Raw genomic sequence first — 27,247 nt, 5'->3', positions numbered from 1 at the left:
GCCGGTGCCTGAGACGGACACCCCAGCAGATAACTGGTGCAAACTGGCGCCCCAAGTCAGAAGGCCCGCAGGGTATGAAAGAGCCTCAACCCTTCCTTCCGGAGCAGACTTCTCCCATCTCGCCTGCTGCTTCTCTTAGCAGTGCATCTCAATAAACCCCCTTTTCTAAGTTCTCCACCCTGTCTCTGGTGAATTCTTTCACCTGCGCTCCTCTGGCCTCACCCTGCTATTTCTCCCCACCACAGTTGAGTCCTCTGCACTGTGTAGCTCCTCAGCCTCCTCCTCCCCTCGGAACTCTCCCTGAGGCAGGGGAAGCTGGGAGCAGAGAGGACGGGGCCCTGGGGCCCTGGTCTTCAGGCGTCTTTGCCGTCTTTGCCGCTCAGTGACAGGGCCACTGCCAGGGATGGGCAGTCAGCCAGGCCCAGCAAGTTATTCTGGGAAACTCACAGCCCACTCCTCTGACCTCCTGCTCCTCAGCAGCTATTAATGGCAGTGCCTGAGGAAGCTGAAGGCAGGTGACAGGGAAATGAGGCCAGCTGACCCAGACCAGCTCAAGCAGCCCCAGAGCTGAGTACAGCTGGGGGCTTCCCGGCCAGCTGGTGGGTTCTGAGTCACCATCACCCACCCCCTCCCCCCAGCCCGCTCAGCCCTGCCCACCGCCCTGCGCTAGCCGCCGGCCTTTGGTCTCTGCGATTCTTCTCACACGCATTTACTGCGTCTATCCGACACTGGCTCAAGGCCTTGCCTGGCCCAGGCTCAAGGACGTAACACACCCTGTGGTCACATTACCCGGCTTTTTCCAGGCCTGGCAGCGACCACCGGTGTCAGAACCTGCAAGTGTCACAGGGCAGCCCCGATACAAAGCGGGGTGCCTGACTGTGGGTCCTCACCCGCGGGCTTCAAAGGACTTATCCATGCTCTCCTGCAGGCGCACGCGGAAGGTTCATAAATGGTTTATTCACAAGGGCAGGGGAAATGAGGAGATGGACAGCTCAGGGAGAAAAGTGGGAGACAAAGTTTTAAATGCGCCCTACCCGATCCGCCCAACAGGAATCCCAAATGGCGCCCTGAGAGCCGCCCGCGAGCCGGGAGCCGTGAGGCCAGGAGGCGAGCGACAGAGCGAGAGACCCCGAGCCCCACGAGTCTGGTTTTTATACCACACCTGGCTGCTTCACTCCACCCTCAGGTCCCAGCCACCCTCCCTTTGGTGGGGACGGGATTTGTCTTTCCCCCTGTCTGGACGGCTTTGGTCTGGGGTGGGCGCGGCGTCCACAAGGCCTGCCCGGGATTAGCGCAGGACACCCTGTCCCTGACACAAGCACGCGAGCACGCAGGCTCCGCGGCTCCAGCCCACCTGCTCATCTCCCCAGGGCCTGGCGGGCGCCAGGAGCCTGCATTCTGTGCAAGCGGGTCTTAGCCTGCGGGAAGGCGGAGGCCCGTGGCTGCGCCGGACAAGGAAGTTCTGCCCAGGTCGGCCGGTGCAGAGAGGGGTTCCCCGTGGGAGCCCGGCGGAGGCCCCTCCCCCGGCAGGGAAACCTCTGTCCGGCCCGCGGGCGAGCAGGGCGGGCGAGGCCGGCGCGGGGGGCCGGCGCGGGCGGGGCGCGCTCTACCCGGACTGTCACTCGGCCCGAGAAGCGGGCGCGGGCGCGGGCGCGGGAGGAGCGGCAGTCAGCGCCGGGGCGCCTCGTGACGGGCGCACATGTGACGGCACCGACGCGTCCCTGTCACCTGAAGGGCGGACGGACGGACGGACGGAGCCTTCCCGGCTTCCGCTCACCCCACTCTGCGCCCCGGCCGGGCGGCCCCGGCGGCCCCGCGCCCGCACCCCCCCCCGCACCCCCCGCCCGGCGTCGGGGCCCGGCCCGGCCGCGGGCCCGCACAGGGCAGGGACACCAGCCCGTCCGGGCGTTGGGACTCGGCCCGCTCGTGGCCGAGGGCGGGGGGTGCAGGCCCGCGGGGCGGAGGCCGCCTCCCGCGCGGCGCCTGGGCCCGGGCGCGCCGCGGCTGTCGCGGCGTCTGGCTCCGCGCAGCTCCAGCCAAACCAAAGCTCCCACCACAGCGCAACACGCCCCCCAGGCTGACGCCTGATTGGCCCGCCGTTCCCACCCCGCGGGCCAGCCTCGCCTACTGATTGGCTGTTCTGCTCCCCCTTCTGTGCGGGAGCCCTCCTCTCCCGCGATTGGCTAGGCGGCTACCTGCGCTCGCCCCGGATTGGGCGCCGGCTTGGCCGGCTCGCAGGCTCTTAGGGGCCCCGCTTTCTGATTCGCCCCCCGAGTCAGGCCCACGGCCTGCTTGCTGAGTGGCTGCGCCGATACCTGCGCCGGCCTCCGATTGGGCGCGTGGCGCCTCCCCGGCGTGATAGGCCAGGACCACCGCCCCCCTGGCTCCCCATTGGCTGCTCCGCGAAGCCCGGTCTCCGGGTAAGATGGCAGCGAACGGACAGTGCTCGCTCCCCGCTTCATGGCGGCCGGTGACCCTCACCCACGTCGAATATCCTGCAGGTAGAATGCGGCCCCGGCTCCGAGGAGGCCTTCCCGGGGCGGCCGCTCAGCCCCGGGCGCTCCGGCCCGCGTGAGCCCGCGGAGGGGCGCGGGGGGCCGGGTGGGAACTGTCAAACCGCGAGCCTCGGAGGGGCTCGGCCGGCGCGCGGCGCGCAGGCGCAGTGGCGCGGCGATGAGCTGGGCGAAATTGCGAGCCGCTCGCCCGCGCCTCTGCGGCTGCGCGGCGGGGCACTCCCCCGGGCGCGCGCCGCGGGGGGCCCGGGCGGGGGGCGCGGCGCGCTGGGGGGCTGGCGGCCCGGGCCCGGGCGCCCCTCCCGCGCCCTCCCGCGGGGGCCGGGCTGGCCCCGGCGTGCGGGGAGCGCTGCCCCCGTGGCGGGCCCGGGGCTGCCCGCGGAGGCCCCCGGCTGAGTGCGGCCGGGCCGGAGCGTCTGTGGTGCCACGCCCTGGGCCGCGGGCCCCGCCGCGGGGGGAGCCGGCTGGGGGTCCCCGCCGCTTGCCTTCTGGGGCTCCCATCGGAAGCCCCTGGGAAGGCGGGGTTTCCAGCCGGGACGCCCTCCAGCGACCCTCCGGGAGGTGGACGCGTGGGGGGGCCGCGCGCGGGCCCGGGGTCAGGTTTCTGGGCTCAGGTTCCCCCTGCGCCGCAGTTGCTGGGTCTCTCAAGTAGGACTCACCATCGCGCCTCCCTTCAGGTGTGAGGTGCAGTCACAGGGGCATGTGGAGAGCTGGGCGCAGGGCCTGCCCCCAGGAAGCGTTTAATAAATGACTGCGGTTAGTGGTATCCCACCTGCCCACGACTCTTTCAAGCGCACCCCACCCTCCCAGGATAGGTGCGCCCCAGGTGCCCGGGGAGCGCCTGCTCATGCTGCACTCAGCAGAGATGTGAGAACCTGGCAGCGCTGAGAGCTCAGGGCTGGGTGCCAGGGAACTCTGACCCTGGATGTTCTGGGTTATTCATGGGTGGAGGGGCCCTGCCCACCATCCATCCATCCCTTCAGCCAGTGTGTAGCGAGGGCTTCTGAGGGCAGCCACGGGATGGCTCTGGGTTTAGAATGAACAGGCCACTGATATGTCCGGGTCCTCCTGGACGGTGGAGAACCCCCACTCTACCTGGGGAGGGACGGTGCTCAGGCCTCAGCACCTTCATGGCTTCCCTCTCCTGGCCTCAGAGTAGCTTCTCTAGCTGGCAGTTGTGAGCAGCATGGCGCAGGTGGGCGGAGGGACCTGGCAGGACCTGGGAGTATCCGGAGATTCTGGTCCCCTGCCCACACCAGTCCAGTGGCCCCTGCGCTTCCCCTCATGCCTCACGCCCTGCTCCTGGCTCCCTTCAGCCATTCTCTTAACTTCACTTTTGAACTGTACTGGGCCTGGGGAGTGGTGGTGGGGGGCGTCCAAAGAGACCACATCCCTCTGTCTTGGCCTCTGCCGTGTAGAGGGAGAGGTGGACACTGCCTGTCCTCACCAGTGAGCCAGCGTGAGCCTGCCCTGGTTACAGTGCTCCTCAGACTGAGCGCTCTGCAGTGGCAGAAACTTGTCCTCTTTGCCTCCATGGCAGGTATTTAATTTATGTTGAGTTAACACAGGCAGCATCCCCAATGGGGAAAACTGTGCAAAGGTCCGGAAGTAGGACAGAGCTCAGGTGAGTTCAGGGAACTAGAGCAGAGAGTGGGAGGGAAGCAGGGCCAGGACGGCAGTGCCTGATGAACAGGGCTGCAGTGGGATTATCCCAAGGGCGGTGGGATCCGTGGGGGGCGCCCTCCAAAGACTGGTGGGGTCAGAGTCACCCACAGCACCTGCCAGGGGAGTGGTGGCTGTGGGACAGACCTTGAAGATGGCCCAAGGTTCGGGGGCACTGGCTCCTCTGGGCCTCACAGCCTGGTCCCGAGACACCCAGTTTCTCTATGCAGGAAGGGGCCAGGCCATGGTGTGGACCAGGAGATGGAGGCCCAGAAGGGGGAGGCTCCCACCCAGTGTGTCTGCGGCCCAGCAGCACCAGTTCTCCCAGACTAGCTCTGAGCCAGCACTACCTGAGAGGTGTAGGTGAGGCCAGGTGTGTGCCCTGGAATCTGGGCTCAGCCCTGTGTGGGCACCTTCCCTGTTGCCCAGGAGAGGCCAGGCTGGTGGTGTGAGCCATTTCCCGTGCTGGCTGCTGCCAGCCTCTGGGTGGGAGTGTCCAGGGTGCCGGGACCAAGCTGGCTGTCTCATAGGCGCCGTCTCCTCACAGCTTCCCTGGCCTGGCATGCGCATCTAATTCATAGGCGAGAGAGCTAAGGTCATGTAGCCAGCATGTGCTGGCACTGGAGCTGAATGTGCCCTCGAACCCCAGGGTGCCAGGTAGCCGTCCTACCTTGATGTGAGGATGGCCTTTGGACTCAGTGTCAGCCCTGCCAGCAGGCAGGGGGCAGAGCAGTCCTTGTCTCTGGCTTCAGTGTCATCCTCTTGCAAAAGGGGCCGAAGGTCCTCACGCTGCCTCCCTGTTACGCTGTGGGGCTGAAAGCAGGTAGGGAACCTGTTTCTCGCCAGTGGAGAGGCAGTGAGAAGCTGCTGCCGACAGGGTGGGTTGCCATGCAGCCTCCTCCCCCGCCTCTGGGCTTGGTCCCTGCTGGAGTCTGCGGTGTAGACCCACGTCTGTGCGCTGTCGGGACTGGCCAGGGTCCCCAGCACCCGGGGGCTCTAGTACAGAGGCAGCCAAGGACCCCCAGGCTGTCCCCTGGTACTGGGCTCGGCCTCTGGGGTCAGTTTTAAATTCCTGCTTGGTCGGGACGATGGGGCTGGCGCCGGAACAGGCCACAGATCAGGTTTTTGTTCCGATCCCTCCTCTTTCTGGCGGTGACTCTGGGCAGGTCACAGGCTCAGTGGGCCTCAGTTTCGTCGCCTCTAGCATGGGGCCAGCGAAGGCACCTGCGTTATTTATTTACCCATTTCTTTATTTTGGTTTTCGTGTTTTTTTGGGGTGGCCCCAGGGGAGGGCTCCCAGTTTCTGCACCACTCTTCTGATGCCCGGGCTGTCTCCATCCTGTTCTCCCTGTGTCCCAGGCGATCTCTCTGGCCACATCCTTGCCTACCTGAGCCTCGTCCCTGTATTTATCATCGTCGGTTTTGTGACCCTCATTATATTCAAACGGGAGCTGCACACAGTGAGTCTGTCCTCGCCTGCCCCACCCCCTGCTCCCCAGTACCCCCACCCAGGGAGGCGGGGCTGTACTATTTCATTTCGGGTGCTTTGCCACCACCTTTTCTTGAGGCGTGGGGGATCTCCTGGCTGGTGCCAGGCTGCTCACTAGTCAGGTGGGGAGGTTCAGTTGGAGGCGGTGGGCTCCAGGGCGGGGTGGTAGCCAGGGGCGCAGAAGCCATGCTGAGCACAGGTCTTCTCGGCAGATCTCATTCCTCGGGGGCCTGGCACTGAACGAGGGGGTCAACTGGCTGATCAAACACGTCATCCAAGAACCACGGCCCTGTGGAGGTAGGGCCCAGCCCTTGGGGGCCTGGGGGTTCCCCAGGTCAGGGCACTTCTGGGAGGCCCCCACTACCGATCACACCCTGCTCTCTTTCTCCCAGGCCCCCACGAGGCAGTGGGCACTAAGTACGGGATGCCCTCCAGCCACTCCCAGTTTATGTGGTTCTTCTCTGTCTACTCCTTCCTTTTCTTGTATTTAAGGTGAGTTCCTTCCCCCGTCCTGCATCGGCGGGCCCCAAATGGGCCCAGGCCGGGTTCTTCGGGAACTTACTGCTTAGTCCTTGGGTTGCTCCTTGGGCTCAGCCTCTACTGGGGCAGGGAGGAGCTGCGGCCAGGCTGAGGCACCCAGGGAGCACTTGAATGGGCCAGGGGCTATTGGGGGGCCTGGGCTCCAGGCTGTGGCTGAGGCCAGCTGACGGGCATATTTTCCCAGAATGCACCAAACAAACAACGCCAGGTTCCTGGACTTGCTGTGGAGGCACGTGCTCTCCCTGGGTCTCCTCACCGTGGCCTTTCTAGTCTCCTACAGCAGGTATGGAGGACGGGAGAGCCCCCACCCCACACCTGCCCACTGGGATCTCTGGGTTCTTGGTCCCTGTTGGGCCCCATAGTGGACTGAGCCCCAAAGCCTGTCAGGCAAGGCTGGGAAAGGGGTCCCGGTTTCAAAGGGACAGGGCTCCAGTTGCCATGTCCAGCCCAGCTCTCTCCTCCGCTGGACCCAGGGTCTGAGGACACCCCCACTCATCAGCCATCTGTTCCCAGCGTCCCGCAGCAGCCCCTTGCAGGCAGACTCAGCGCTCAAGGGCTGGACACAAGGAAGGCAAATTCCAGCTGAGCCATCCCTTCACTTCTAGAGATAGGGGAGCAGCTGTTGGGGTTCAACCCCCTGCCTCCTTCTAGAAGTTGATCTGGGGCTCTGTGTTCCCAGGAGGCTGTGTGTGTGCCCTGTGTGCACGCACTGGTCCCTGCCAGACAGCAGGCCCGTCTCTGACTGGGTCTCATGATCTGCCCTCTGTCCTTGGCCCAGGGTCTACCTGCTGTACCACACCTGGAAACAGGTGCTGTATGGGGGCATCGCTGGAAGCTTCATGGCCACTCTCTGGTTCGCCTTCACCCAGGAGGTCCTCACCCCGCTGTTCCCCAGGATAGCAGCCTGGTAACTGCCTCCTGCCCCTGTGCTGCCCACTCTGCAGATGAGGCCTCCATGGGGAGACCCCAGGCTTCTCGACCCAGCCTCAGACCCCCGGGGGGGCCGCAGTGTCCAGGCCTCTGCTGGGTGGAGGCCCCGCTCACTGGGCTTCCACCTCCCTCGGGGATTCCTCGGACCCAGATGTCCAGACACCTTCCTCTGTCCTCACCTAGCTCTCAGGGACCTGGCCAGCAGCCTGAACCCTCCTGCTGTACCTGTGTTGCCAGGCCAGGCATGCGGGTCTCTCAGTGGCTCTGGGGTCTCAGGCCAGGCACAGACTGACTGAGCAGCGGAGGGAGGGTGCAGCGTCAGCCCCTGGCCCTGGCGGGGGTTCTGGCTTGGTGACCGGCCGTGCCCTGACAGGCCCTGCCTCTCCGGTGTGTGTCTCCCCAGGCCCATCTCTGAGTTCTTCCTGATCCGAGACACGAGCCTCATCCCCAATGTGCTCTGGTTTGAGTACACAGTAACGCGGGCAGAAGCCAGGTGAGTTAAGGGGACAGCAATCATTGGGTCCTGGCTTAGTGGGCCACAGCCCCCGAGAGACTGCCCCCAGTTTTGGAGGGCTCCCTGAGTCGGGCACTTGCCCTAGCACTTTTCTTGCCTCGTCTCCTTGAATCCTCCCCTGGCCTCCATTTTCCAGATGACAAAACTGGGGTTCAGAGGAATGGAATCACTCAACAGAGGACTTACAGATGGTGGTGGGGAGCTGGGGTGTCTGTGTATGGACACCCCTGGAACTGTTCAGTCCACGTGCTTTCTTGTAGACGGGGTGCAGTGAGCTAGGGGCCACCCGCATTTGCGCAGCAAGTCGGGGCAAAGCTGGGCTTTGGCGCTTCCTGACTCAGCTCTGCTGCTCCACTCACCTCAAATACCAGGGTGGGGTGCCTGCCAGGGTGGAGAAAGCCCTGTCTGCTCCCAGAGTTCAGAGGGGAGCTGAGATGAGGTCAGGCTTGGGGGCAGGACTGTTTCCCAGGAAGCTGATGAGAGGAGCTGGCTCGGGTAGGGTCAGGGCTCTGAGCCCTGTCAGGGCCCTGGGCCTGCTCCTGACAGGGCGGGCTGGTGGGGCCTGCCGCAGTGGGGTAGACCAATGAGCAGCCTGTTGACTGGGGGGCTGCAGGGAGCTACTCTCAGGAAGGCCCTGGAAGTACAAACCTCCCAAGGGAAGGCGGAGCTTGGTGAAACCAACACAGGGGTGGGGCCTGGCGATGGAGGAGGCTGGGGGCCACAGCACTCAGGACCTGTGGGCGCATTTGGGTTTCTGGATTTTATTTTTTTTTTTTTTTTTTTTTTTTATTTTTTTAATAGAGGCATCTTTTATTTATTTATTTGTTGTTTATACATGCACTGGGTACAGTCAGAAGTGCGGGAGGGTGAGAGAATTCACCAGAGCCAGAGCGGGGAGCAGAGCAGGCAGAAGGACGGAAGTACACTGCTGAGGGGAGCAGCGGGCGGCAGGAGAGGTCTGCGCGCCATGCGGGACCCTCCTCCGGTGGCCTGGGAGCTGCTGGGGATCGAACCAGCGATGCAGAGACCGAGGGCAGCTTCGCAACCCAGCGCTCAACCGCTGCGCCACCGGGGAGGCCCGGGTTTCTGGATTTTAGCTGGACAAGCCCTGTTCTAGACTCTCAGGCCAGCCGCTCTAGAATGCGGTGGTTCCACTGGCTCCTCTCAGGTTTCGGGGCCATTATGCATAAAGCCGCACCCCCAAACCTGATACTCAGATTCCCTCTGTTTTCTTACCTTCACTTCTGTACCTCTCAGATGGAGAACTCACTATCTTCTAGTCTGTCTTGGTTGATAATAACAGAACCCCACTTGCGCTGGCCTATCTATAAATAGGAATGCCCCATAAGTAGTGAGAATCCAGCCAGGTCCCTCTTGCCTGGCTCCCCGCCCCGATCTCTTGGCTCTGTTCCTGGGTTCCGGGCCTGGAAGTTGACTCTGTCCACGTCCCAAATCCCAGGTTCCAGGGCAGCAGCTCTGGTGGATCCAGCTCTAGTCATCACTGGGGCTCCTGCAGGTGGACATTCATCCATTTCGATAGGACTCGGGTGGAGAAGGGACAGCTGAGGGGGCAGGCCACTGAATGCATGCCAGCTGTCCCCTCGCGTGTCCCCCAGGCCTGCTCCCCTCTGACCCCACCCATTTTGCAGGAATAGACAACGCAAGCTGGGGACGAAACTGCAGTGACCGGTGAGTGTGGCTGGGTCCAGCCTGCAGATCTGGCCTGCGTGACGCCTTGCAGGAGGACGGGATGCCAGAGGGATGAAGCGGAGACCTCTCCAGACCCAAGTCACCAAGTGGAGCCTTTTTATTTTCTTATTTTAATTTTAACGAACAAGGTGGACCAAAGGGCTGAGCCAGCCCCTCAACCGGGACCCTGGAGGGCCTGCTGCCAGGGGCCCACACGGCCAGAAACCCTCGCTGTGCTGCTGCTAGCCCCCGGTCGGCGGACAGTGCCCTTGGTGGGGGCACCAGGGTATGGGAGAGGAGGAGGGTTGGCATCTCTGGTCTCGGGCCAGGGAATCCAGGTGGTGTGAAAAATGTACACTATTTATTTTTTGGTTTTGTCAAAGGCAGATGGGATTTTGGCGACAGGCCAGAAGAGCCTGCGCCGTCGTGGCTTCCCTGTGCGCTGTAGTGGCTGACATGTGCACAGGGGGGCCCTGGTCAGCTCCCCAGGCCTTTTGCGCCAAGCTGAGGGGGCAGACCACCCCTCCGTGGGCCTGAGGGCCCGGGAGGAGGGGAGCACCCCTTGCCCTCCCTGCCACCATTGCCATTCCAGAACCTCGTTCAGTGTTTGTCTGGGGTCGGGGCCCAGGGGAGCAGGCATCTGGCGGCTGCCGTCATTGTGTTCTACCCCGTACCCACCCTGCACCACAAGGGCTTTTTCTGGTCCCCTGTCCCCAAGATACGGGTCCCTTTCTGACAAAAGAGCCTGCACATGTGGGTGAGCAAACCCAGGCTGTTTACAGCTCTTTCTTCGTCCTGTTGTCCGGGAGCAGCTAGTCTTCATCTCTACTCGAACAAAACACAAAGCAGCGAAGAGCGGCGAGATGAGTGGGACCTTTTCCTTCTCCTCTGAACTCTTCCCGTCTTCCCTGACTCTCTTCCAGGCTAGGAACCTGCGTGGGTCACCCTGTGTGTCTGAGGTGTGGGCTCCCGGATCCCCGTGGTCCAGCTCTGAGGCCGCCTCCTCCCAACGGGATGCAGCTTTAGGGTCTAAGTTGCTCTGAAATGGAGTTGTGGAGAGGAGGTGCTTCCAGACTCTTGGAAGTTTCTAGAACTAAACCAGGCTGCTTGGGACCTGTGTTAGACTCCTCCCCCGCACACATCTTTTTCTTTGTGGAGGCTCCTAACCTGCTGCTGAAGCACAATGTCTCGGTGCTTTCTTTTCTCATTGGTTAGACAGTGTCCAGAAGCCATTCCAGATGCCAGGACCAGGGGCCTATTTCTGGGGAAGGTTGGTCAGTCCCCACATTTCCTCCCCTTCCCTTCTTTCTTCTGTTTTTTTGGTTTCCATTGCGGATTGTGGGAAAGACATCGCAAAATATTAAATTGTTTACTATTGTTTTGAAATAAAATGTTTAACTCTGGCGGCTTGAGCACGCGTTGGCCGAGCTCATGAGAGGAGGCTGTGGGGACATGTGGCCCGGGGGGCAAGGCTGTGGTGACCATTGTAAAATCACGGGTTGAACGGCCTCTGACCTTCCCCCTGGGGTCTGAGGAGCCCGCACCGCTGTTCAGTGGATGTTCCCCCATTTCTAGTCTGGCTCATCTCCCAGTGTCGCTGAGGGCCTGGGGCTCTGGTTCTGCCCTCGGTCACCCTGGTTCTTCCTCCTTAAGACAGCCCAGGGGACTGGAGACAGCCAGCCTGTCCTTCCTGAGTCTCAGCCAAGATCAACACCTCCGCTCCTTGTGAATTCAGTGTTTTGTTTTTTTTAAACTGAGATGTAGTTGACATACTAGTTTCGGGTGTACGAAGTGATGATGCGAGAATTGTACTTTGTGAAATGAACACAGCGGTCTCGTTGACATCACCGTACAGTCACCAAAATAACTTTTCTTGTGAGGGGAGCTTTCCAGACCTCTTCTCTCAGCCTCCCCCCACACCTTTTTTTCCCCAAAGATTTATCTATGCATTCAAGATCTGGGGTACGGGCCAGAGACGCGGGGGGTGAGAGGATTCACCAGAGACAGAGCGGGGAGCAGAACAGGCAGATCTACTGAAATCCACTGCTGAGGGGAGCAGCGGGGAGACAGGAGAGGTCTGCTGCACCATGTGGGTTGCTCCCTGGCTGGGGCTGCAATGGCTGTGGATTGCCTCATAGGTTGCATCTTAACCCTTGTGCCACCAGGGAGGCCTCTAGCCCCTTTCAATTATATAATTGGCATAAGCTGGAGTCGCCTTGCCATACGTCACACTCCTGGGACATTTCTAAGTGGACTGTGTGCCTTTTGATTCTCTTCACTAATTTCCTTCACCCTCCTTTACTTCCGTTCTTGAGTGTGGGGACAGCTGGGTATCTTGCTTTGGTAGAAATAACTGCCAGCTGAGCTGGGGTGTGGGACCCCAGCAGGAGTTTGATGGATCTGGGTGGAACCCTGGAGTTGGCCCGCGGCGGGGTGTGGAATCCTCCTGTCATCAGGTGAGGTGCAGAGGGCGACACCGCTGGGCTGAGGGGCATCAGAAGGGAATTCCACCTCACCTCAGCCTGGAGGCTGGCTTAGGTCCCTGGCGGTCCACAGACCTCACCCCAGGAGTGTGGCAGAAGCAAACAAATCCCTGAAGACACTTTCATCCCAAACCTCAAATTATTGGTATAGTTTTGAAATTACAGTCAACAACACTTGACAAAGATGGCCAGGTGCAGAGGGTTGAGACCTGGAAGAGGTAAAAACCCACAAGGTCTGTTCAACGATGTCCCAGACGTTGGCACCAACTATAAACTGTTTCACTGTTTTAAAGAAAAAGAGACTCAAAAATATTTTTCAGGGAATTGGAAACTCCAAATTGAGTTGTAATGGATAGATTTTCAAATGAACCAAAACTGACAAACGCAGTGGCTGAGACACTAGAACACTGCAGGGAAGGGGAGGAGAGGCGAGGGGAGACCCAGAAGGCAGGTCCAGAGCCCGAGTGGGGCCTTGAGGCGCCCACCCACACGTGTGTGGCTTCTGGGAACGGCCCACCACACCCACCTTCGGGCAGCCAGACCCCCGTCTGGAGCAGTCAGCATCTGTCCCTGAGTTCTCTTCACTAGCGCCTCTGAAGTGCCCCTTTATCTCCTGCTCCCAGGCTGCTCTGTGGGTGTGGCCCCCACCAGCCCCAGGCATGGTTCGTTTCCCTTTCCCCACTGAAGTCAGGCCCCTTCTCTCCATTCCTCGGCATCTTCCGACCAGGCCTCGGTGTCCTGGGATAAACAAGCCCGAGTCTTTAACGCGCAGAGGATGGCAGGGCCTGGGCGGCTGTCGCCCCTCACGTCTGCCTTCCTGCCCTCTTCTGGCCACTGCACTGAGCCAGAGTCAAGTTCATGGCCATTGGGACAAACTGGGAGGATCTAGGTCAAAGTCAAGTGATCATTTCATTACGCATTCAAATTTCAAGTCATGTATTAGCCAAAATATACTTAGAGCCTTTCTTCTGTGTCTCCATTTGAATAAAAAAGGAGAGCAGAAAATCAAGTTTTGCACCCACATTTTTGGGTCTGGCTGTCCCTGTGGGTCAGCTGACCCCCCCCCCCCCCCCGAGTGCCTTGGTGGAGGGCGGGGGATAGACAACACACTTTCTTGATTTTCTGCCTGATGCTGTCTCGGGAAATATCTCTGGGCTCAGCTGGTTGGCATAACGCGCGTGTGGACACTCCACTCACCTCCCCCAGTGGCCGGAGAAGCTTCGAGCCTCTTGCTTGTTCTGCCTCAGACGCACACAAGGGGTGAGACCACAGGCCACACCTTGGGAATCAGCTCCACATCTTCATGGCGTCTGCCTTTTCTCCCCACCAGCACCCCACACATCCCAGAAGAACTGAGCCAGCCTCCATTGGAGACCTGAGGCAACGCCGGCGCCCCGGAAGCCCTCATTTCTGAAGGGGAGTTTTGGGGAGGAAAGCCCACTTGGTCCTTGTAACTTGAGTTTTGGGACACTTGTCCAGTGTCCCCTCTAGGCTGGGTTGAGAGTGGCCACCTTAGCACTACTCGCACAGCACCCCCAGATGGGGAGCATCAGCCCTGGGTGCAGAGCAGACCCGGGGCTGAGCAAGTGGGGCGCCCTGGTGGCGGAACTCTCTTCCAGCTCCTGCTCTCAGCCCCGCCAGGGGCATTCCCACAGCTGCTCCCTGGCCACACCCTGCCGGCCTTGCTGGCTCCCCAGGGTGGCCAGGCCTAGGACACCACCTTCCCCCCTATTGCCTGGGCTCTACCTCTTGTGCCCTGGACTACAGGCCAGTGGCAGTTCCTCTCCCAGCCTCCCTCAACGATGACCATGGGATTTGTTAAACCTAACACAACTGTGCTCCCCTGGCCAGTGTGCAAGCTTCGGCCCTGGGCCCTCTCTCCTCACTGCCCTGGGCCGGGCTCTGGAGAGTTTCCATCCGCCGCCTCCCTTCCCCTCTGCCCTGGGTGGCCTGGGTGAGCGTGGCGTGGGGCTGGCGGCTCGGCTATGGGGCTCCTCAGGCTCTGGTCTGAGGGAGGCAAACATGGCCTCGGTGAATCACTGCTCTGCCGTTTAGCAGCCTCGTGACCATAACCTCTGAGACTCGTCTTCTCATCTGAAAAGTGGAGGAGCCACAGGATGCCTCTTCTTGGGGGACAGGTCACAGCTGGCCAAGCCAGCAGCACTTCACCCGCAGCTCAGGGACCACACCCCCAATCCCTTGCCCTCTTCTCTGGGGTTCTACATGGACGTTCTTAAGGCCAGAATGGCCCCCTGAAGGAGAGGTCTCTCTTCCCACCAACAGCCCTCTGGGCTTTCTGATGGGTGACAGGTGGTCCCAGGCTGTGTCTGGGGGTGAGCTGCCCCCTGGGCCATTGCTCCTGCCAGCCTAGGGTGGGGCTACAGGACAGGGCCCTGGGGACACACCACCAGCCAACACCCAGGGCAGCTGGGAGGGCCAGAGGAGCTCGTGGGCAGTGGCCAGCACAGCCCACGAGGTGGGGAGCCCAAGTCACGGGTTAAGTAGCGAGCATGTCTGAAGCACGCAGCTGGGTCTGGTATCTCCTGGTCTAGCGCGCCCGAGGCTGGAGCTGGCCCTTGGTCCCTGACCCAGGCCCGAGGGTCTCTCCTGACTCCTCCGTCTGCCCAGATGCAGGGGAAGCTGGGAAAAGGCCAGGTGTCCGTCATCACCCTGTCTGCTCCCTCAGTTGAAATATCTCGTCACGAACTCCCCCTTTATTAAAGGCCTCACATGTTCATATTATACAACCACTGCTGTGGCGCAGGAGTCAAGCTGTGTAGAAGTGAGAGCCGTGAGGACTCGTGAGCCACGTTGTCCAGGAGCACGGCAGCCTTGGCGGTGATGCTGCGGCGCCGGCTGGCTGAGGCCAGGCCTTGGGCTTCCTCTCGCCAGCTCACCTCCATCCTGATTTCAGCCTTGGGAGGCCTGGCGACCCCAGCAACAGGTAATTCTCTCTTCGGGTCCTTGGGGGAGCTTGGGGTTTGTGGTACAGACCCTGGCCTGGCCACATAGATGGCAGGGACTGGCCAGAGCTGAACTGGCGAGGGACAGATTCGGCTGCCCCTTTTCCCTGGAGGAGGCCTCTGCGGGCAAAACACTGGGCGCCTGGGTCTTAGATCTTGCTTAGTCCAGGACTGGGGCCCCGGCAGGGTTGACTCATGGAAGGCACTTGGCTCGGCCTGCAGGCCCTTCTGGGGATGCCAACCTGGGTTCAGTCAGATCGGGGGGGGGGGGGGGGGGCCCAAGGAAAGAGAGAACAAAGGACAACAGAAGCCCTTAGCCCACCCCAAGGGGAGCTGGTGGTGGCCTGGGCAGGCCGGCGCATAGTCCTAGAGCTTGGCCCAGGGGTGGCCCTGCAGCAGGGCGCGCATGTCCAGGAGTGCCTTCTCCAGGGAGCGTGCCAGGTGTGCGGCGTTGGTCTCTGCACAGCTGTTGTAGGCCGACACGGAGAAGTTGATGTGGGCCGCCCCGGGGTTATAGCAGACGCCGTAGCCATCTGGGACCACAGGCCCAAAAAACATGACGCAGTCTGTCTTGGCGGGGACCTGGGGACAGCACAGGGCAAAGGCTCTTTCAGACCCTGCTGGCTCCCTTCAACCCCCAGTCAGCACCAGCTGGCTCCTGGGTCCCTGCTCCCGCTGTGCTCTGACCCACGCCCTTCCTCTCCTCCAGGGGGCAGTGGCACCCCTCATCCTCCAGGTGCCCTTCTGGTATCCTCTGCCACGGAGCATTTTTTGACATCCTTGGGGGCCTTAGCTGCTGCCTCCTCAGGAGCCCCCTCACCTCCCTGCACTTCCCAGGGCTACACTGCTTCACCCCCTGCGCTCTAGCCGACTGTGAGCCTGCAGGGGCAGGGCCAGTGGTCTGTCCCTGCTGGACCCCGGGGCCCCGTACAGGCTGGCCCAGGTCAGGTGTTCCTTTGTGTTGAAGGAAGCTGGATCTCCCATCGGAGGGGCCCTGATTCCTGCTTAGCCTGAGCTGCAGTGACGTCCCCTGCTGCCAGCAACTCCTCCAGAGCTCGGCTGCTCAGCAGGGGCCTGCGGTGGCCCAGTTGGGCCATGTGCCACCAAGGTACGACCATGTTCTGGACCTTTGCGCTATTCACAGCAGCCTTGGTCCAGTTCCAGAGTCCAGCGGGTTCTCTTCCACCCCACCCCAAAACATCTCAGGCAGTGGCAGGGGCCGAGAGGGCAGGGAGCCCCACAGCTTTGGGCAGCAGCCAACCTGGCTGGTGGAGAGGTTGAAGTGCATGGCGATGGCGTACGAGGTGTCCATGAAGATGTCAGGCATGCTCACCAGGTCCTCGATGGCCTGCAGCTTTAGGCCCAGCAGGTGCCGGTCAAAGGCCTCCCCGCGGATGGCCTGTGGGGGAGTGCTGTCAGGAGCAGGGCTGGGGTCCCTGCCCTCTTCACTCCCTGGGCCCTTGGATCCATAGGACTGGCACATCCAGGTAGGAAAGCCCTCACTTCAGAGATGGGGAAACTGAGGCCCAGGGACCTGCTTGGGAAGGCAGGACAGTGTAAGACGTGAGAGCATGGGCCTGAGTCGGGTGGTCCAGGCTGTTACTGGCTGTGGGACCTTGGCAGGTCACTAATATCTTGGAGTCTCAATGTCTTCATTGGTAAAATGGGACAGTGAGCTCCACCAGGGTGGAGTGACAGGGTGGCAGTGAGCTCCACCAGGACATTTGCACCTAACATGGGCAGAGCCTGGCATGCACAGGGGCTCAGAGACAAGCTCGGGCAGGACGCCACACAGGCTGCAGTCTGTGCCATTGGGAGCAGGAAGCCTGCTGTCCTGTGGGCATTACATTCAGCATCGTGGGCACTGAGGACACAAGCTCCAGAGGTGGACTCTGAACAAGGCCCAGGGCAAGCATTAGGCCCAGTTTCAGTTTCACCAACTTGAAAATGGGAGGATTCAGCCTGACTCCAGGTGCCCTGTGGCTCAGGGGAGGGCGAGCAGCCGTTGGCAGCCAGGGGTAGGCAGACAGGAACGGGGAACGTTAGGGGGAATGTTAGGGTCAAGCAAGTTGGGAGCAGAGGGGCTCACTCACCCGGTCCGTGTAGGCTCGATGGGCCTGCACAGCTCTCCGCAGCAGCTCTATCTTCTGGTTCTCCTAGTGGAGAAAGGGACAGCTTCAGCTGTCCCTTCCCTGTTCCCGCCACCCATCTCAGTAGCCCACTCTGTACCTAGAACTAGACTCTGAACTCATTGAGATCAGGAAGTGGAACTGTCATATCTCTAGTGCTCAGCCAGGGCCTGAATTGTGGCGGATGTGCACTGCCACTAAGTGAATGACTGGTTCCCTTTTCTCTTTGGCTGCCAGGGAGCTCAGTGTTAAATTCCCCAGAGCCTACCTGAGGGCTGGAATGTAGTAGGTGCTCAATCAACGTGTGTTGCCAAAAAGAACAGGAAGGGAGATGGCCCACGCCCTGCTCACCCGCCCTTGCCCTGGACCTCTCACCAGCATACTGGAGTCATCCATGGCCTTGACAAAGACCAGGGACTCCATGGTGGCTGAGCGGATGGTGTCGGTGCGGCCCAGGTGGTACATGCGCAGGGAGGCACTTTCGTATGTGGCACATGCCTGCCCGTAGATCCTGGGTGAGAGATGGAGCTGAGCACAGCTCTGGTGGTGGCCCCACCCCACTTCTGCCCCCACATCTGCTTCCTCCTTCTCAGGCAGGTGGGAGGGCACACCTGTAGTAGGCCAGCTGTAGTGCCACCTGGATGAAGGCATCTGGGCTCAGCTTCTGTGACTTGGGGAAATCTTTTCCAAAGTGGTGGAACACCATCAACCTGATGTCCAGGTCCTGGATCATACTGGGGAGGGTGGGGGGAGGTGGGTGAGGAGCAGGCACCTGGTGGCCCTGCCAACCATGAAGAGGGCTCGAGAGCAGCCTCAGCAGCAGCTGGAGGGCCATGCCCGCCCAGCGCTTACATGCCCAGGTTCTGCTTGGCCTTCTCAATGTCCTTCTTGATCTCAGGCGTGATGTTGAATCGCAGCTTCCTGGGCATGGGCAGGGGCACCATGGGAGACCGCACGCTCTCCGGCTTCTTCCTGCATGGGACACGGGGCCTCAGGTGGGTGCCTCTGGGGCTTGTGTACATTCCTGGGGATGGGGCGGGGAGGTGGTGCCCAAAGCTGAAGGTGCCAGCCCGGGGAGATGCTGGGCTTGTTCTTCTGAAACCTGCCTGCGCTCCAGCTTCCAAGTGGCCAAACAGAGGTGGCCTGGGAGGGGAGACGTGTGTCCAAGGCCGTGCGGCTGGGAAGTGATGGCACCAGAACCCAAGCCCAGGGCTTTAACCCCAGGCTCTCTGCTGGCTTCCTTCAAAGAAACGGCTTCCAGGCTGGAGGGAGAGCGCCCTCCCCCACAAGCTGGTGTGTGGTCTGTCACCCTAAAGGGGACCTGGGCGAGGGCAGGAAGCCACACTCACGTGAACTCCATGACGTGGTCCACGAGGGAGATGATGGGGGGCCCCTCTGCTGCTGCATGCTCATACACAAGCCCACACGAGCCGTCTTCTGCCACAATGAACTGGGGAGGGGAACGGGGACCCTCAGATCCAGGTTGCCGGAGCCCCTCCCGAAGGCACCTCAGGGGCCACTTAGTAATAACAGCTAACATCTCTCGGGGGCCTGGGGAACCCATCCCAGGCCATGCTGGCATGTTCTGTGCTCACATGCCTCACCGGGCTCCCGCGACACCAGGCCCGGAGTCCTACACACCCCCATTTGGCAGGTGCAGAGAAGGAAAGTCATGGCCAAGACCACGCCCTTCTTTCTGGTCCTGCTACCCACACTGCCTCTGATGTGCTGAAGGGTGTGTTGGGGTGTCAGTGTTTCTGGGCTGGGCCCACTAATGACAGGCTGGCTGCGCTGATTACAACCGCCTCCACCTGCTGGCTTCCTCGGCTTTACAAGCTGGGAGCCCAGGGACACTGGCCAGGTCTGGGCGTGTCTGCAGGGGGAGCCAGGCTCTGCCCATTCCCACCTGCAGCGTCTTGTCGAACCAGCGGTTGCCGCTGTTGAGCTGGCCACCGCCCCCGTGCAGCATCTGGCCAGCCACATGGCTGAGGTATTCCTCCTTGGCAACCCGCGGCATGGGTGCGTCCAGGCACATGGTGAAGATGCTCTGCTGGATGGAGCGTACCGACTCCCGGTTCACCTTGTCTGTGGTGGTGGGGAGGGCGCACGTCAGCGGGGCAGCGTTGGCCCAAGAGGCTTCCAATGCATTCCCAGCACGGGGCATAGGGCGTAGGCTGCAGAACTCCACACCCAATGGGCCCGTTCCCCGCAGCTCCCCAGGAGGCAGGGCCCAAAACCTGAGGCACTTTAGGAATGAAGGAACAAGGGTCCAGCGTCACCCAGAGAGCAGCGTGGCAGCCAGGGACCTGACTCCAGGCCTCTGACCAGCTCTCTGGCGGGTGATTACTGTGTAAGAGAGGGAAGCTAGCTTGACTCCACTGAGCTTCCATTTCCTCATCTTGGAGGTGGGACTGACAACACCCACTGGGAGCTGAGAGGACCAAACATGGCTGCCCAGGACCTGGTGTGGGCAGAGGCCGGGGTGTGGCACCCTCCCAGGGCACCTTTGATGAGGGTGTTGTATGCCTTGGCCCAGGAGTTGCGGTGGTTGGAAGTGAGGATGCCCACGGGTTCTTTGTTGGTTTGCAGCGATGAGTTCCAGATCTTCTCCAGCTGCACAAAGATCTGATCCGAGGTCAGGGGCGTCCCGTCGCTGTGGTATACATCCAGCTCAAAGAACTGTCAGGGCACAGGCAGGGTGACGGGGGCTGGTGGGGAGCTTGGTTGGCAGCAAGTGCCTCACACACCAGCTTCCTGCTGGCCTCAGAACCCGAGGTCACGGCCAGTGCCGTCCAGCCGGTGGAGGGCTGGCGTCCAGCTGGGGGGGGCGGGGGGGAGGGGGAGCCTTTGCTGCTCCCCTCTGGCTGGGGAGCAAGGCCTGCCTGTTCCCAGGCACATGGACTGGTGTGCCGGGGAAGCTGACTTTTGGCCCCGCTACCTGCAGCTGGGTGGGGTCCGCCCACCTGGAAGTTGTGCACCACGGTGATGTGCAGGGGCGGCTTCTTGACCTTGCTGAAGTTGACCACTGTGTCCTGTTTGGGGCCAGGCATGCGGCAGGAGGACAGGATCTGGTAGTACTGGTTCATGCACAGCGGCTTCCCCCCCAGGTACTCCACGGGCAGGGTCTCACTGCCGGGCAGAGGGACAGTGAGGGGCCACCGGGCAAGCGAAGTGGGGTGGTGGGCAGGGCCCACTGGGCACAGCTGGGGGCTAGGCTGGGCAGAGGGCTCCTGTCAACAGTGTGGGGCCCTCTGCCCTCACATCCTTTCCGGGTGACTGGGAGGCCCGAGCAAGCTAGGCTGGGGCAGGACGCCTACAGTCCAGCCTGGGCAGCCGCTGCTTGTGAGTCACCCTGGAAATCCCCTCCTCCCTCGGGCCTTGGCTTTGCCATGGGGGAGATGAAGCAGCAAGTCAGCCGTAGGGGCCTCTCTGGCTGGGACACATGCTCCAGGGAGCTCTCTGGACAGAGTCACCACGAAGAGTGACAGCAGCTGGAGCAGAGGCTGAGGCTTCCGATGAGCGCCAAGGGTTAATTGTCCCTGCATTTGGGCCAACAGGAAGTGAAAGCGTCTGAACTCAGGCCCGCCTAGCACGAGGCCAACTCACCCATCCACTGCCCTTGGTACTGCTGTGGTGGCTGGGCAGGGGGCAGGGCTGGGGGTAATTAGGCAGATGGGCTGGGGGCAGGGGACTCACTTGTCAATCATAGCCTTGAAGTCCAACACACCCTCGATGAATTTGGCAGCGAACCTGGAGGACAAATGACAGCTCAGAAGCCCTTGAGCCCCTGGGCGGATCCCTGGGCCAAGGCACCTGCTGGGTGAAGAAGAGGCCTATTCATGGGAGGTGGCCCCAGGCTTTACTTCTCCCTCACTGCTCGCAGAAAGCCTGAGGAGTTCAGGTGCAGGACCTGTGTCCTAGTCCCCGCTCCTCCTCCTGAGCCGCTTTGGGTCATCTCTGGAGGGCATCAGGGTAGTGCTGTGGTCAAGCCCCAGGCAGGCCTCAGCGCTGACGGTGCACACAGCACGACTGGTGTGCAGGCTGGTGCTGGCGATGCCAGCCCCAGAGGGCTGGAGGCCGTGAACGAGGGCCTGGAGTCTGGAAAGGGGGTCAGCCTGCTCCAAAGCAGCAGTTATGTAGGGAGCCGGGACTCCGGGGAGAGGGCATGTCAATGGGAAGGCAGGGGCTTGAGATGTCTCCTCTGCTAAGTTCTTTCCTTCTCCTGGGCCTCTGCATCCCCCAGGCCACCACCCTCAACCTCTCCTTCCTCCCTGGACAGTCTGGGCCACACCAACCATGCCTGATACTTGGGCTGCCCCTGGCCCCCAATCTGGGAACCTCTGTTGGAGTTTCTGGGCCCGCTCCCCAGCTTTTCCTGGGATGTCTTGGTCCCTTTAAGAGAAGCAGGTGGTGGCCTTGAGTGGCTGGTCCCCAGGCAGGAGATCCCTATCGTCAGTATTTTTATCCTTGGTCAGACCAGAACAGAGGCCAGGGCAAGAGACATGGCCGAATGTGGAAAAGGGGACTGTGTACAAAGGTCACCGCGAGGCCAGCTGAGGAGGAAGAGGTGGGCAAAATGCCAAAATTGGGGTAGAGCGTTCACCTCAGGTTTTGGGGGCCCAGAGGGGACCTGATCCAAGGTTTGGTGGTTGAGAGCTATGAGACTCTGGAGCTGGAGAGACCCTGCGTCCTATCTGGGGTCAGCCCCTTCACTAATCTGTGCCTCAGTTTCCCCATCTGTAAAATAGGGCTGATGCTCACTACCTCATAAGGCTCCCTGTGGGGTGAAAGATAATGAACAGACCTGAGAGAGAACAGGTGCCCTTCCACTCTCCTGGGGAAGGAGCCCGCAGGGCCCTGGGCACGCCCGGCGAGTGGCTCCCGCCCCATCACTCACCGGAGCTGGCCCTGCAGATCCATGAAGTCCTGCTTGGGCAGCATTAAGCCAGGGCTGGAGTGGATGACCAGGGGCTGACGGTACTGCAGGTAGGCCGTTTTCAGCCACCACTCGGACAGCTGCAGAAGGACCAGAGTCTGTGAGGCGGGCGGCCAGGGGCCTTTCTCCCAGGGCCAGAGGACCTGACTGGGATGCTTGGACCCTCCAAGGAGCACAGATTCTCAGAAGGCAGGCTCAGACCCAGACCCCCAGGCCCTTAAACCCACCAGCGGCATCCCATCATCTTCCCTTTAGCCTGAGCCAGTCCGCACTAGCAAGAGAAACTGGACAACACTGCCCACAGAGTCGCACGAGAGAAAAGACTGGAAGGAACCTGAGGCGGGGGAGGAAAAGAAGCAGAAGCGTGAAACCTTTCCCTCAGCGTACAAGCATCTAGTCAATGGCAGCCATGCTTGCAGAAATAAAAAGATAAGCCTGATAGACAAAAAGGCGGGGGCAGAGAGAGTGAGTGAGCTCCATGCAAACAGAAGGGCGGTGGGCCTGTGAGGAGCTTTCCTGGGCAGGAGCCTGGGGTTCGTAGAGCCCTGGGGCCCCTGGTCCTGTGGCCTCAGTTCTCAGCCGGGGGTGGATGCCGGCTTGATCTTAAGGCCCAGGCAGCCTGACAGCAGCTCACTGCGGGGATCACTCATGGCCCCAGGAATAAGCTGGGGTGACATCCCGAGCCCCGTTCCACCGGTGTATCCTGTTGGGGGCGGCGGCCTTTCTCAGGCGAGCAGCCATGGACATGTCCTTAAAGGCTCCTGTCTCGGGGCTCTTAGGTCACCCTTGAGCCTACTGTGCTGACTGCACTCTTCCCCCGGGCCCCTGGCAGCTCCCCAAGTCAATCTTGGGCCTGGTGCCTCCCTGGGCTTCCTTATCTCGTCTCAAGCCATCCCCCATGGGTCCCTCACCGCAGGTGCTCCTTGGGGAACTGCTGATTTGTGGAGCCACTAACCCTGGGCCCAGGCGAGGGGGAGGGGGCAGAGGCCCAGCAGGCCACCGGGGGGCTGCTTTCTATTGACTGCTGGCCTGAGGTCAGGGCTCGAGTCAGCCAGAGCCTGCCCCGCAGCCTTGGGTAGCCTGAGAGCTGCTGTGTGGACTTGCGCTTCTGACCTAGCTCCGGAGCCTCCGTTTCCTCGACTGTAGTTCAAGGAGGGCGGAACAGGCGCCCGCTCTCCCTGGGCTACCCTTCAGCCGCAGGGCTCCCTGTCCCCGGGGACCTCAGAGCCCCGGGCCAGAGCTGGGGAGACCAGGGGAGACCTGCAGCGGTGGCCAGTCCCCAATGAGAACTGCTGGCAGTGGCAGACCCCTCAAGGGGCCCTCTGAGTGGAGAGGGGCGCCCTCACCCTTTAAGCCACAGCCTCTGTATGTGAAGGCATCAGAAAGTTGGAATCAAGCGGGAACTCAGGTTCCCGGAACAGCTGCCAAGGCCAGCACCTAGCCTGGACCTGCTGAGGTTTGCAGTGTTCCCCGAAGTCAGTGACCCCCACCTTCTCTGTGAGGTCCCACCCTCCCACCCCACCTGCCGGCTCCTCGGAGCACCTCCCCTCCCACGCACTTTGTGTACCTAGAACCCGGCTCTGCTTCTCTCCTGGTCAGTCCCTGCCCCCCTGGGCCCTCTTGATCTCACTGGTGCCCTTTGTTAGGGCAACATTTTGTTTGTTAGGGCAACTTTCACAACTGCCGGGCCTTACACACCTGAGGAAGCCTACACACCCTCACCCGGGGGCCCATCGGCTGTGTCTGATTGACAGTAACCAACACGATAGCCAGGCCAGCCCCAACGCAGCCCGAGGGGCCTTCCACCCTGTCCCTGCTGCCGGCACTGGGGCCCGCGGCCATCCCCCATCTCCAGCCTTCCTCTTGCTTCCCCTCCTCCCAGCAGCCAGGAGTCCTTTTTACGCTGTTAGCGCCGTTTAACTGTGTTCTGGTTCAGTAAGACTCGAGCAAAAGCACCTGGGACGTCGGCGTAGACACGCTGCGACGAGACGAACGGAGGGATCCACCCTTGAGCAACACAACTCCCTGGCCGAAGCCAGCCCACCCCCCATGCCGCTGAGCTCAGGTCCAAGTTCCTTCTCCCTGTGCCCCCACTCCAGCATCCGACCCGACACACGAGGCTGTCGCGACCCCTGTCCACGCTGTCCCCTCTGTCTGTCTCCCATCCACGCCCCCTGTCCTCCCTGTCCCTTCAGAGTGAGGACACTGCCCGCCCCCAACTCTTTCTCACGGTCCTTTTGGATTTTTGTAGAACTACACCGGCCAAGCCCATCTTGCCCGTCTGCCTCTGTCCAGTTTAATTACCTCTCTCCCAAAGTCAGGCCGACGACCACCAGGGTGCAGCTGCCCAGGGCGAGTGCCCACGGACCCCCGTGCACAGATGCACCAGGGCAGCCGCTGCAGGGAGCCTCTGTGGGTGCAGTCGGCCATGGCCACACAGGGAGGGATGCTCACCACGACCCAGTACCTCTGGAAGGGTCTCCAGAGCCCCCACCCTGCAGGGGTGCGGGGACTCATGTGCGCCACCCTCCCCCACCCATCTTCTCACTCACCCAGTTCTCAGACTTCTTGGCCCTGCGTTCCAGCCCTTTCTGCAGGCGCTCCCCGACGCCCCCTGAGGTCTGGAACTCTTCCACCAGCTGCTTGGTCTGGGCCCACTCCTCCTCGCTCACGATGGGCTGCAGCGCCTTGAGGTAATGGTCCAGGGACTGCTGGAGTGGGGGCACGGGCAGCCGGGGCAGAGAGTCCTGGTGTGCCTTGAAGCGGTCCGAAACCTTCATCAGGGAGAAGGGCTTGAGGAAGCCCGGGGGCTTCACCTGCAGGCAGCAGAATATGTTGTTCATCCTCTTACCAGCTCCAGGAGGTCCTGGGTACTTATGTGACTATCCCAGAGGTCAGAGACAGTCCCACTGTGTGGTGCCTGCCCTGGCTTCCCAGCCCTGGAGCAGTGGGTGTGTCTGCCTCTCAGGGGCAGGAAGGGGAAGGGTGGGGTGGGTGTGGCTATTGATTTTGGCAGGATTCAGGGACACCTGCTGGGGTGGCAGAGATGAGAGGCAGCTCTCACCTGTCTGGATGCAGAGGACCCAGCTTTTCTCATCCTGGGATGATGAGTCAGTCAGTAGTGAGGTGATTGCTCCCCCCCAGAGGTCCCCATCTTCTTTCCTCCCACCCTTGCCAGGTTTTGGAATAAAAGGGAAGAGGATAAACTCAGGGTGCCAGAGGATGACAGCACCTTTGAGTGTAAATGGGGCCTTTGGCCTCTTGCTGCCTGTGGGGTCAGGGGAGGGTGGCATGGAGCAGGGTGGCAAGAGAGAGCTGAGTGGCCTGGCAGAAGAGTGAGAGGTGGCAGAGGAAGAAGGGGGGCAGGGAGAGGGGCACATCAGAAGACTCAAGAGGTGGGCAGCGAGAGAGGAGGTTCCGAGGTTGCTGGCAGCAGTGAAGCAGGCAAACCGCGGGGTTCTGGTCCATACCTTCTCTTTCTGCTGCCCGTCCTCCATGGCAGGACTGAGGATCTGAGCCCTGTCTGTCTGCCTGGAGCTGGACCTCTAAGCCTAACTGTGCTACCAAGTGGGTGAGCAGAACCTAGCAAGAGACAGCCACTTGTCGGGGCTGGAAAGAGAAGACAAGAGCCAAGGTTCAGGGGGGCGGCAGATGCGCAGTGACTCTGGCTGCGGTGGCTTTGATGGCATCTGGCTTGTGGTGGTGTCAGGAGCAGCTGCTCCACTCTCCCTGGCTTCTAGAAGTGGAGAAATGGGGAGCAGGGGAGCAGGTTGATGGGCTCTAGAACAGAAAGTAAACTAGAAAACTCTCCTTTCTTCTTTGGTTGGGCCCAGTGCCAGGGAGTCAGGTCAAGAGGTTCTTAAAAATCCACCTGTTGAATCTGCGTAGGTCTGTCTGATGAGGAAAAGCCTGGCTGGAGGGCAGAGACTGCTTGGCCACTGAGATTACATCACTGCTCTAAAATCAGTCCTGAAAATTGTGGTTGCTGTAAGAGCAGACACTGGGAGAGGGGCCACAGTGGATCACGGCTGCTGCGTGTCCTGTCCATCCCTTGTTTTTCTCGAGGACTTGGGGCCCTTTGGGTCAGCCTTCACCAAAGCCTGGCCCTTCCGGGCTATGGCTCATTCAGCTGGGGGCCAAGAATGGAGAATTTAGGGAATTAAAAATGAACCAAAGGACAATGGCTTTGAGATTGAACAGATCCAAGGATTCTGGCCAAGTCTCTCCTTGCCTAAGTTTCCCCAGAAGGAGAATGACCAGACCACCTAGCAGGTCGTGGCGAGTGACCTGGAGGCTATCTGTAGGAGGGGGGCATAGCTCAGGTGGCAATGGCAGGGGGGAGTGGAATCTCAGGGTTCGGAGGGAACCTCTGGGCTAGCAGGTGGATCCTCTCATCCTGGGCCTGGCAAAACTTGTTGAATGTGCTTGTTGCTCCCCCCGCCCCAGGACGATCCAAGTAGAGTTATGCTTGGAGTTGGAAAGGAAAGGAACCCAAGTCAAGAGAGCAGCATGGGTTGCTGTGGGCTGCTCTCTGGGTGGATAGAGACACGTTTGAGGGGACACCAGTTGTGGGGGGGCCGGGTGTGGAGCTGCACCCTGCCTCCTGCTGCCAGTTGTGACATCTTTCTGGGCAGCCCAGCTCCATACCTCCACTTGAGTGTACTCCACTTGAGTACACACCACACCCCCCCGGCAGGGTTTTGAGAAGCCCGAGGAGGCTGACCAACTAGATGGAGGTTGGAGAAGTGACTAGGGCCTGGGCAGAGCTGGTTCTGGCTGAGCCAGGGGCAGGTGAGTAAGTCGGAACAGCTGCAAGAGAGACACTCCCGGTCCCTCCCCTCCTGGCTCCCGGTCTAAGGGTGGGGTGCTGTCTGAAGCCAGGGTCCCCACGGTCAGCTCCTGGCCACTGGCATTTTGCCCAACAGGACCTGGGTTCCACCCTGCCTCTGCCCTTGAGCCTTCAGCCCTCGCTCTGCGGACGCGGGAACCCACCTGCCCACCCACCCACCGGCTGCGGGCCGCGGAGCCTCCGCAGCCTGTCTGCCCTTTCCGGAGCAGCTCCGGGCCCGACCACCCGTCCCGTCCCGTCCCGTCCCGTCCCGTCCCGTCCCGTCCCGTCCCGACCGCCAGCCGCTGCACTCACCAGCGCCCTGGCAGCGAAGGCCAACATGTTTGCAGACCGCCGTGGACACAGTGTCCGCACCGCCCCCCGCGCCGGCCAAAGTCCTGGTCTCCGCCGCTGCCGTTGGCGGGTCCCCGCTAGGGCTTCTGGGCCAGCGTCGCCCAGTCACGGCCGCCGACGGGAAGAGGTGGCCCCGCGCCGACCCACCGGGCCGTGCCGGCTGCCCCGAGGACGCGGCTCTCGGGGTGGGGGCTCCGGCCGGGCGCGAGTCCCCGAG

The 27,247-nt window shown here is 61.4% G+C and overlaps 2 protein-coding genes across 6 annotated transcripts; one reads left to right on the top strand and one right to left on the bottom strand.

Moving 5' to 3' along the window:
- Positions 1-2,171: 2,171 nt before the first annotated feature.
- DOLPP1 (dolichyldiphosphatase 1) lies at positions 2,172-9,334 on the top strand (the record flags this gene model as incomplete). Of its 2 annotated transcripts, XM_084238973.1 has the most annotated exons (8): positions 2,172-2,501; positions 5,535-5,635; positions 5,877-5,961; positions 6,057-6,156; positions 6,389-6,487; positions 6,983-7,111; positions 7,538-7,627; positions 9,298-9,334. In XM_084238973.1, the coding sequence occupies exons 1-8, from the start codon at positions 2,426-2,428 to the stop codon at positions 9,332-9,334; spliced, it is 717 nt and encodes a 238-aa protein (XP_084095099.1). In that variant the 5' UTR covers positions 2,172-2,425. The 2 variants fall into 2 exon arrangements, with proteins under 2 accessions (XP_084095099.1, XP_084095100.1); XM_084238974.1 differs by lacking the exon at positions 6,983-7,111.
- A 5,800-nt stretch (positions 9,335-15,134) lies between these two features.
- Positions 15,135-27,018, bottom strand: CRAT (carnitine O-acetyltransferase; the record flags this gene model as incomplete). Of its 4 annotated transcripts, none has more annotated exons than XM_084237153.1 (14): positions 15,135-15,365; positions 16,045-16,182; positions 16,877-16,939; positions 17,288-17,423; positions 17,524-17,646; positions 17,765-17,884; positions 18,262-18,362; positions 18,819-18,997; positions 19,417-19,591; positions 19,876-20,041; positions 20,609-20,662; positions 21,810-21,928; positions 24,401-24,664; positions 26,992-27,018. In XM_084237153.1, the coding sequence occupies 14 exons, from the start codon at positions 27,016-27,018 to the stop codon at positions 15,150-15,152; spliced, it is 1,881 nt and encodes a 626-aa protein (XP_084093279.1). In that variant the 3' UTR covers positions 15,135-15,149. The 4 variants fall into 4 exon arrangements, with proteins under 4 accessions (XP_084093279.1, XP_084093281.1, XP_084093282.1 ...); XM_084237155.1 differs by having other exon boundaries at positions 16,117-16,182; XM_084237156.1 differs by having other exon boundaries at positions 24,521-24,664.
- Between the last annotated feature and the right edge of the window lie 229 nt (positions 27,019-27,247).

The sequence above is a fragment of the Talpa europaea genome (assembly GCF_964194135.1).
Source record: "Talpa europaea genome assembly, chromosome: 7".
Lineage (NCBI taxonomy): Eukaryota > Metazoa > Chordata > Mammalia > Eulipotyphla > Talpidae > Talpa > Talpa europaea.
The sequence above is the reverse complement of the archived record's forward strand: the minus strand, read 5'-3'. Positions and strand labels throughout refer to the sequence as shown.